Source organism: Papaver somniferum, chromosome 5 (assembly GCF_003573695.1).
Source record: "Papaver somniferum cultivar HN1 chromosome 5, ASM357369v1, whole genome shotgun sequence".
Taxonomy (NCBI): Eukaryota; Viridiplantae; Streptophyta; class Magnoliopsida; order Ranunculales; family Papaveraceae; genus Papaver; species Papaver somniferum.
The window spans coordinates 134153661-134163687 of record NC_039362.1 but is presented as its reverse complement, the minus strand read 5'-3'; the positions used below and the strand labels follow the sequence as shown (position 1 = coordinate 134163687).

General features: G+C 37.8%; 2 protein-coding genes across 3 annotated transcripts; one reads left to right on the top strand and one right to left on the bottom strand.

The window, feature by feature from the left end:
- Positions 1 to 2154: 2154 nt before the first annotated feature.
- LOC113282791 (E3 ubiquitin-protein ligase KEG-like) lies at positions 2155 to 5989 on the top strand. 2 transcript variants are annotated; one of them, XM_026531871.1, is made up of 6 exons: positions 2155 to 2255; positions 2415 to 2576; positions 2766 to 3149; positions 3274 to 3365; positions 3464 to 3937; positions 4811 to 5989. In XM_026531871.1, the coding sequence occupies exons 3-6, from the start codon at positions 2784 to 2786 to the stop codon at positions 5742 to 5744; spliced, it is 1866 nt and encodes a 621-aa protein (XP_026387656.1). In that variant the 5' UTR covers positions 2155 to 2255; positions 2415 to 2576; positions 2766 to 2783; the 3' UTR covers positions 5745 to 5989. The 2 variants fall into 2 exon arrangements, with proteins under 2 accessions (XP_026387656.1, XP_026387657.1); XM_026531872.1 differs by lacking the exon at positions 2155 to 2255 and adding an exon at positions 2279 to 2322.
- Positions 5990 to 6151: 162 nt separating this feature from the next.
- LOC113282790 (uncharacterized protein PFB0145c-like) lies at positions 6152 to 9707 on the bottom strand. The gene is made up of 2 exons (XM_026531870.1): positions 9291 to 9707; positions 6152 to 8561 (listed from the first exon to the last, which is right to left on the bottom strand). The coding sequence occupies exons 1-2, from the start codon at positions 9369 to 9371 to the stop codon at positions 6276 to 6278; spliced, it is 2367 nt and encodes a 788-aa protein (XP_026387655.1). The 5' UTR covers positions 9372 to 9707; the 3' UTR covers positions 6152 to 6275.
- Positions 9708 to 10027: the final 320 nt, after the last annotated feature.

The following is a 10027-nucleotide window of genomic DNA, read 5'->3' as shown; positions in this document are numbered from 1 at the left end:
TCTCCTTATGTAGTAAATTGGCCAAGTATAGGCGCTATAGTAATGTGGTGTATTTGGAAGGTGAGATGTGATGTGGTCTTTAGAAATGCATCGATAAATTTAGATAGAGTAATTTTAGATACTAAAAGAATGATCAATACTTATGTTGTGTCTCCTCAGACTTCGATATTCATTAGAATGGATGTTAAAACCTCGTCTCAGGTGGTTGATTATGTTATGTTTATTGATGGTTCCATCAAGAATTTTAACATCGGCGTGGGAATGAATCTCTGTGATAATGCAGGAAGAGTAAAGGGTTCTAGAACGGGCTTTGGGCTAATTTTGGCAATTTCCTGGGCTAAGGAGTTGAATCTGTCTAAAATTCTGTTTGTAAGTGACTGTCTTTTGCTGGTGGACTATGTTAATGGAGGCAATGTTGTAGTGGATTGGAGATGTAGTGATCTACTGGAAGAATGTCAGATTTCTTTTTCAAGTGATTTATGTTTTAAGTTTGTGTATACTAAGCGCACTAAAAATAAGCTAGCAGACCGGCTTGCACGCCGAGCTAGAAAACTCAGTTTGAAAGATCTTTGGGTTTCTTTTCCTCCTTTTCTGGACAGTGAGCCCATAATTGATGTTTGTAATTTCCTTCTTTATTAATGCAATGATGTGTTTCTCAGGAAGAAAAAAAAAAAATCTTGATGTAACCCTATAATTAGCCATCAATGAAAAGGAATCCTCTGTTTATAAAAAAACAAATAAAAAATGATCACCATCTCCATCGACCAAAGACAACTCGCGTTCGAAAGGGAAAAGAAAATAAGCACCAAGCAGACATAATAAACCTGTGACCGAGGCTCTATGTATTATAGGTAGCCATGTGGGCAGCCACGTGTCGAGTTGGTGTCTTCAGTTGCCATGCATTGCAGGCTATGAATAGCCTTCGTGGATGAGCTGTGTGTGCCTTTTGTCTTTCTCTCCTTTGTATTTTGTATTAGTATTTAATTTGGTGTTACTTCAGGTACTCTATCTCCATGTAATGTGTTGGAAGCAACCATCATCTAGCCGTTGTTTCCCAATGTCAACTTCTTTATCATTGACTTGTACAGAAATGGACGATCTGGAGAGTTGTTGCAGTACGGGGTTTAAATACCTTCCAAATTGTGGGGTGTACGATCTTCTCATTCCAATACGACAATCTGACTGTCTCAATCGGCAGAGTCCAATCAGCAGCAGTTTGCAACCAATATATGACTCGGTATGTCTCAAGGTTTGACTTGGAAGTACATACGCCGGAAGGTTTGTAAGTTGGACGTTTTAACGGTAGCACAACAGTTGGATTGGATCAACAGTAAATAGTCCGGCTAGTTGGATTTGCTTGGAGGAGTTTGGCCCAGTTGTGCTGCATTAAAAAAAAATAGGTTACTCCCTCCGTTTCCAAAAGACATTCCGGATTGACTTTGTCAAGATATTAAGGAGACTATGGTAGTTTACATTCCCACCCTTAATTACTTGACTAATTTATTTCAATAAATATGTTAGTAGTAAAAACTAACAAAAATTGTATTGGGATTGTAAATAAAAAATAAAATAAAGGAAACTAAAACATATCGATTTATAGAAACAATATCAATAAAGATTGTATACTTATGGAGTATAACCTTAATAAAAAATTTAATTTGGAACATACATATATCGTTTTTAAAAGAATATATTTTTTTTCTTAATTATACATATTTTATTAATATTTTAGATTGGGTCTCATTAAAATAGAAATTATGAATATAAAATTTAAGGATATGTTAGAGAGTTCATTGGAAAAATATGACTATAAACACAAGCTGGACACATTTATGGAATAGAGGACGGGCTTTCAGAAACAGAGGGAGTAAAAAATAAAACAAAAAAATCAGATTAGTGTAAAGATAACCGGATAAAACCTGTCTGCTTATATTATTTTTTTCCGATACCCTAATTCTTTCTCATCGGAGAGCTTGTTCTTTTGGTTTCCGGGTAGGTTTTTTCTCCTCTTTTACTTCTTCTACCCATTCAATATTTTTATGCACATTGTTACTCAGAACTGTTCAGTCAATTGTTTTTATTTTTTATCTGACTCTCAAAACGGCCGTAGCTCTCAAAACCTTGACTTTTAGACTCCCACGTCATATTACTGCAGATTTCTTCTCTCTTCTGTCTAACCAGAGACGACCCAAAATTTTCATTCATCATAAGAATCAAATTTTAGTACTAAATCATTCAGTTTTCCAAAGACACAGGTTTGTGTCTGTATACTAAAGACTGTCCTTTTGTTTTCTCTTTATTCTTCTTCTTCTTCTTCCCCAGGTCCCTCGTCTGTTTCCTTTTATTCTTCTTCTTCTTTGTACTTGTTTTTTTCACTCTTAATTGATTCTTTTTATTCTTTTTCTTTGTTGCAGGGGCTTTAATCACTAAAGATGTGCTTATTATAAGCTTTTAGCTTTCACTTTTAATTTGTTGACATCTCGTAATTCTGCCTGACAACTCTTCTTCTTACACTGGTTCTTCATCAATTCTTTGCTCATACTCCATCTCTTTATACAGATTCTCCCCCCTTTACTGTAAGTATGATGAAATTCGGGTTTTTGCATAATTTTTAATTTTTAAGAATTGATTAGGAATAATTCAGTGAATTGGTATGATTTTTGGTGTTTGACTTGAATTAGTGTTATGATCAAACTGGGTTTCCTTTAGAATTTGCTTTTGTGTATGAAAGATCAAAACTTTGTATGGGTTTCTATTTTTGGCAGGAACAAACAAGAAGAACAATGTATAACAACTCCAATTCAGCTTCTGATGCTTTTGAATTTGAACTATTTGAGGGAGACCCAGAGAATCTAAAGACTGTAGTAGCAACAGCACCAAATCGGATTAGCAGTCCATGGATTGATTCTTCTGCATTGAAACTTAAGCATAGGATTGGGCGTGGTCCATTTGGTGATGTTTGGTTAGCGACTCATCATCGTTCAACTGAAGATTATGATGAGCATCATGAAGTTGCTGTCAAAATGCTTCATCCTGTCAAGGAAGATTACATGCAGGCTGTAGTGAATAGGTTTCAAAATCTATTTTCTACTTACCAAGGGATACAAAGTGTTTGTAGGCTTCATGGTATCTCAATCACCAATGGGAAGGTAGTCAACTTTCTTCATATTAGTTTTTGTTATTCCCGGTTTTTTATATGTTTTGATGAGTGTAAATGTACGTTAGCTTAACATCTTATGTAATAATTTGTTGTGGATTGTCATGTACTTCTAGATATGCATTGTCATGAAGTTTTATGAGGGATCTGTAGGAGACAGAATGGCACGTCTTAAAGGGGGCAAACTTCCATTACCCGATGTTTTGAGGTGATGTTCAACTTGATAAATGACAAATTCCGTCTCTAACCTATGTTTAGGTAGGTTTTAGATTTTTCTTAATTGTTAGTGTATTTTGTTGTCAACAGGTATGGAATTGAATTGGCTCAAGGGATTCGAGAACTTCACTTGAAAGGAATCCTTGTTCTTAATCTCAAGCCGTGTAACTTCCTATTAAATGAAAATGACCAAGTATTTCTTGGAGATATGGGAATCCCATCACTGCTGCTTGGTATTCCTCTTCCCACTCCAGATATGGCTTTAAGGCTTGGAACTCCAAATTACATGGCTCCTGAACAATGGGAGCCAGATGTTAGAGGTCCAATATCTTTTGAGACGGATTCATGGGGATTTGGGTGCAGCATTGTGGAGATGGTGAGTGGCGTTCAACCTTGGTGTGGGAGATCGGTGGAGGAGATCTTTCGGTCAGTCGTCATAAAGCAAGAAAAACCACATCTTCCTATTGGTTTGCCTCCTGCACTGGAAAATGTTCTCCGTGGTTGCTTTGAGTATGACTTCAGGAAACGCCCCTTGATGGTCAATTTGCTAGAAGCTTTTAAAAGGTAAATTTCACCTTTAATCTTTTCTTGCATAGAGTCTCTAAACAAGTGCAGAAGTTTCTCATAGATCCGACTCTTTTTTATGTGCCATAGAACATTTGTCGTTTTTTGTTGCTAATTTTATCCATGATGATGTCATAGATCTTATTTTAGAGGACGTGATAAGATCTATAAGGGTGCTGTCCTACTTATAAGTTGATGCAGTTGTTTGATTTGTTCAATCTTCCTACTTACATTTGTCCGCTTGGGTTTTGTTATAGCGGTAGACATTGATTCTACCTTAGTAGCATTGCAATTTACTGGGTGGAGGACAACAGATGACACCAGAGCAATAGGTCTTTAGCGTTATATCGCACGTGTGTTATATAATTGTTACCTTGTTTCGTTTTTGCACTCTCTTCTGTTACCAAAAAATACGTGTCAGTACCATGGTTTTGTCCTGTCTATGCTCATGTGCATCATGCTGCAATTTTTCCTTTTTCCCTTTACTTGTTCTATTGCAAACCCATCTTGAGAAAACAGTTGTCAAATGAGTTCCCTGGACTTGTCAAGGTGCTTTCGCAGTTGCTTGTTTTGTACGTCCTATGACTATGAGGAATGCTATGAAGTATGCATTTTGTGTCAGTATATAAATGTTTAAGTACTTCTTTGAAGAAGAAAATGAATCTGATTGTGAGTATGAACTATTTAGTGACCAACGGTTTGTTTGTGATAATATAGAATCCCTTTCTTTGTAAACTAGTTCCCAGCTTATTTCCTCACATGCTAAACCCATTCTACAAATGTACTGTTTGCAGCATATTTATGTACTTCTATCTGCAGATGTTGCTTCTAAAACCAACAAACTAATTATGCTGACTCGGTTGGTCTATGCAGCTCTCTGAATGCTGTTTACGATGATGTGAGCTGGATTGGTCTCGGAAACAAGGTACTGGTAGATAAAGTAACTGGGATTGGATATACTGAGTGGCTACTCTCAAAGGATCAGCTCCAAATAGGTGACACTGTACGTTCTCGTAAGCCACCAAATTCATGCAAAGTTGAAAACATGAATGTCCCAGAAGGAACTATAGTTGGTTTAGAAACCGATGGATTTCTTCTTGTGAGAGTCCATGGAATTCACGATCCTTTACGGATTCATTCATCAACCCTAGAGAGGGTAACACTTGGATTGGCAGCTGGAGACTGGGTTCGTGTAAAGAAAGAAAATAATAAACATTCACCTGTTGGGATTCTTCATTCCATCGAAAGAGATGGAACAGTGGCTGTTGGATTTATAGGAGTGGAAACCCTTTGGAAGGGACATTCGTCAGAGCTCCAAATGGCAGAATCTTACTGTGTTGGTCAGTTTGTGAAGCTGAAAGAGAATATACTGAGCCCTCGGTTTGAGTGGCCTGAGAAACGGGGAAATGAATGTTTCACTGGAAGGATATCCCAGATTCTACCAAATGGGTGTCTTGTTGTTAAGTTCCCTGGAAGATTTGTTTTTAAGGAAGCATTTAAAACCTACCTTGCTGATCCAGCTGAAGTTGAATTAGTGTCGTTCAAAACATGTACTGGGGTTGTAAAGAAGTACCAGCATCTTGAGGCCTTCCACTGGGCAGTGAGGCCCCTTATTTTCTCCCTGGGACTTTTTACTGCAATGAGATTGGGTATGTTTGTTGGAAGGAAAGTTGGAAGGTCAAAGAGGAAGACGGATCAGAGGAAGAAGGACCAGACTATACCAGTGGAGGTTGGTGATCGGCAAAATCAGGATGCCCAGACAGGTGGGAAAGGTTGGAAGGTCACTAATATTCTCTTTCGAGAATGATTCCGTCCAAGTAACTTAAGAATCTTAGCTTACCGAGCCTACTTGGAGAAATCCGAAATGTAGTTCGTTTAAGCTGCCATATATTCTCCAAATTACGCTAGAAATACTGAAGTAGAATTACTTTAAAAAATGAGCAGCCGTATGATCAAGTACATATTACTGCATAAATGGTTATGGGTTGTTCATAAGATCTAATTTTACAGTGTATATATGGTGATACAGTTTCCCCTTTTCCAGTTAAATTTCTGTTTCTGTAAATACTGCGTTTTCACTTTGATGTTTCTCAATAGTAAGATCTATGGATGTCTTCAAAACCATAAACCCTTTTTAAATGTGCTTTGTTATGCTACGCTGTACAGAGGTAAAACCAATTGTTCAATTATGGAACATGGAGGGATGATGAGTGAGCTTCACTATAAAAAATAACAGAAAAAACATGAGCAAAATTCTTTGCACCTGCCTGCCTAAGTTTTAAGTACAAAAGTTCGGTCAGATATCTACAAGACTGATCAAGAACTGTAATATTACTTTCTAGTTTGTAGAACCATCAAGTATTCCTGCATCCTTTACAAGTTGTTCTGTCAAATTAGAGAGTCGGGCAATTTCATATTCTGCTTCTGAAAGACGCTCTTCCCTCTCTTGAACAAGTAATACTTCCGGGAAGATATCATCAATGTTTGCCTGTGCTGTAATGTTAGCTTTGTCCAGTAGCTCACCACTCATGTCAGCAAGCTTTTGAAGCGCGGTAGTTGCAGCTTCCACTTCTAGCTGGGCTGCTTCAAGCTGAAGCCTCTCAATTGCTAGGTCCCCTATGGTTTTGTCCCCAATTTTCTCCTGTGCAAGCTCATACAGTTTCCTCAGGCCATTAGCATCGTCCACCATTTCTTCCTTCATCCTGCTCAGCTCCCCTTCCTTGTCATCCAGTCTGTCAATAACTGTTTTCAGCTTCTCATCCTTTACAAGCAAAGCCCTATGTGTAGCGAGAACCTCCATTTCTTTCTCTCTCAAGCTTTCCTTGGTCATCTCAAGCTCAGTTTCCAACTGTTTCATCTCCCTCCTGGAAATCTGTATTGGTTTCTCGATTGCTTTCAGTAGTAAATGATTCATCCCTGACAATTGGATTTCCTCTTCCAATGGAAAGCTTGCTGAACCATCATATCCTTCTTCATCTTCCTTCATAGAGTGAACCAACTTGTTTGTTAAGTCAGAGATCCTTTCCACAACACTAGCAGCTTCTGAGTACTTCAGCTTTGTGTCATTGAGTTCAGATTGTATCGCATCAACTTCCTTATCTTTATCCTGTAACTCCGTCCTGGTTTGGATAAGCTGTTCCTCTCTGCTGGTTAAGAGCCTCTTCAATTCTGCAATATCAAGATTTAGTTCCTCCAAGTTTTGCCGTGCATGGAGAAGATCAGTATCCCTCTCTTGTAAAATAAGTTGGCTGGAAGTCCACTCAGATTTTAGATGCTGAAGTTGAAGCCTGGCCTCCACTAGTTCTGACTCTTTAACACGTAGGAGATTTTGCGTCTCTTCAAATTTAGAAGTGTTTTGTTCTAGCTTAGTCTGAATAGAAATAATCTCCTGGTTTGCCAATTCAAGAGAAGACCTCTCTTTATTCAACTCCTCTTGTAACTGTGTTATCAACTCCTCGTCCAGATTCAAGTCCCGCTTAACCTCTTTATTTCGATTCTTTGCAAGGTCAATACCTGCTCGCTCGCTTTCTACTTCTACTTGTGCATTTTCCAAATTCTTCAAGTAAGATATCATAAAACTCTTTTGTTTCTTCAATTCTTCCAATTGGTTTTCAAGTCGGTTCCCCTGCTCTTCCATTTTCTTCCGGGAAGATGCCAAAGACTTCTGCGAAGAAACTAGCTCAGATTTCACATTGACAAGAAGCTTCCTCACTCTCTTGAAATCTTCGAATGTTTCATTAGTTTCGGCAAAATTTCTGTGTGCATTTTCCGCCAGGTATTGTAGTTCTTCTTTTGCTGATAACCACTCCAAAGTCCGCTTTTGTAAATGTTCTTCCGCAAGTTCCAGTCTTCCTCTCTCAAGTTCCCTCATCTTAATCGACTCTTGTAGCTCAAGTTTCTTTGCATTAACTATGTTGTGAAGCTCTTGGACCTCGAGACCTTGTCTCTTGATTACCTCAGTAGCTTCATTTAGGAGCTGAATCCTGGAGTTCAGTTCTGAACCCATCAATGTAACCTCCTCAGTCTTTTGAGTTAACTCATTTCTCATCTTATCGAGTTCGTCTTCCTTCAAAGAGAGTGCAGATTTTGCAGCACTAAGATGTCGGTCCTTCTCCTTGACTGTAAGTTTAAGATCTTCTATCTGCCTGGCTTGAGAGGCTAGATTGAGATTAGCCCGCTTCAAGTCCTCTTCAATTTTTTCCTGTTTGGACCGAGCTGCAGCAATTTCTTCTTCTTGACGTTCCAACTCTACTTTTGCCCGGTTAACTTCTTCATCTTCCAACAGCAACATACTCTCAGCTTTCTTGAGATCTTCTTCCTTCTTTAGTAATACTTCTAAGGCAGCTTGAAGGTCTAATTCAATGGTTTCAAGAGTAAGCCCTAAATCAATCCCCTCAGTAGTGTTAGAAGCTCTGCTTATCTGTTCTTCCAGCTTTTGTGTCTGCGCAAACAATGTCTCCAGAAGAAACCTCACAGGTTTGGTCGATCCTTCATCAGAGGTACCAATGTTCAGCATTCTATTATCCAATATCGACCTTATCATCTTCAGGGATTGCCTTTTCTTCTTTTGAACTCCCACAACACCGAAATAATTCGGTTTCTCGTTGAACTTTAGAGACCATATCTGCAGAAAATAGCATACCATTTTAACCGTTATATTGGTTACAACAAACTAATCCAATGAAACCATAAGAGCAGGCAGCTCAATGAAAATTTCTCCGAAATTGACAAGAAGGAGCACAAACTGCTAGGCCAACTGCCCTAAGTAGCAATTTGTACAAAATGAATAGATAGTACACATATAATCCAAGCTTCCCTGATGGGCTCAGTTGCTTTGAGTCTATAACGATTTCGAACCAGTAAAATCAAATCTACCTTAGAGCCTGCTAGTGCAAAAAGATTTGCATCCTATTGAGTATTATCAAATGCAATATGTAGGTTTTACTTCTATCAAGAAAAACCGAAAATGAAATTCCGAATCTATGAATGATAGTACAGGACAAACATCAAACACCTATCTGCTACAAACCATACACGTTAACAATACAATCTTGATTAGGTTTTTCAAGATAAAGAATGTTACAGATTAATAAAACCTAATTAACAACAAAATTACTCATGTAATCACAACAAGCAAGAATCAAACAACATTAGGGTTCTCCTAGATTGTCATTCTAATTAGACACCTAAATCTTCAAGATTAGCTCAAATCACTCACCAAAAACAAGTTCTTGAACCTTCATATTATAAAATTACAAACAAGTAAAAACACAGATTTCTTGAAAAATGTAAAGAAGACGAAATGAATCAACTTTCTGAAAAAATAGAAGAAAATTTGAGAGAATAATGATACCTTCGAAGGTCTTTGAGAAGAAGAAGTGTTGGGAAGGTTAAGATGAAAAACAGGAGATGAGATTTCCATGGTCATCATCATCGTAATATTATTAATAATCTCATCATCACCATCATCGTTACCTTGAGATACATAGAGGAGAAAGGAGAGATTTCTTGAAGGTGGAGAAAGGGATTCTCTTTTGGAGGGAAAGAAATCCTTTTTACAGGGAGAAAGAAAAAAGAAGAAGGAGAAATGGAAGTCACGGTTTATGTGGTGGTTTACTGTTGAATTAATGAATGCTTCAAATTTGGTAATAAGAAACAACTGAATACTGAAATAGAAAACCCTCAAATTACTCCATTTAGAATCTTCTTTAGACTCACTTTATGGTGCTTCTGTGTCATCCCATCCAGAGACACTGACTTCAAATTGGCCGTGTCGACATTTCAAGGCTATTGCTAATGAGAATGTTTTACTGTATTTTATACGGATTTGGTAATTTCTCCTGAAATTAGATATCCCATTTGCAGTCGTGAAATGTTCGTGCATTTGTAATGACCTTGTCTTTTAATTACTGATATTCGAGTCAGTTTGAATGGATACATACGAGTTTTTCATCCATTGAAGATCAAGACCTTGTTTGTTTTTTCCTGACGACTCGAGTGATATCACCTGGCCTGAATCATCTTAATCTGACTCAATATGCTTGTATAATTTCTTGACTCAAATGGGCCAGTGACTTGGTCCCATGAGTT

Coding starts and splice junctions, on each gene's coding strand:
- LOC113282791 (XM_026531871.1), top strand. CDS start 2,784: ATGTATAACAACTCCAATTCAGCTTCTGATGCTTTTGAATTTGAACTA. Junction 3,366..3,463: donor CCATTACCCGATGTTTTGAG/GTGATGTTCAAC, acceptor TGTTGTCAACAG/GTATGGAATTGAATTGGCTC. Junction 3,938..4,810: donor TTGCTAGAAGCTTTTAAAAG/GTAAATTTCACC, acceptor TGGTCTATGCAG/CTCTCTGAATGCTGTTTACG.
- LOC113282790 (XM_026531870.1), bottom strand. CDS start 9,371: ATGATGATGACCATGGAAATCTCATCTCCTGTTTTTCATCTTAACCTT. Junction 8,562..9,290: donor CTTCTCAAAGACCTTCGAAG/GTATCATTATTC, acceptor TATTTTCTGCAG/ATATGGTCTCTAAAGTTCAA.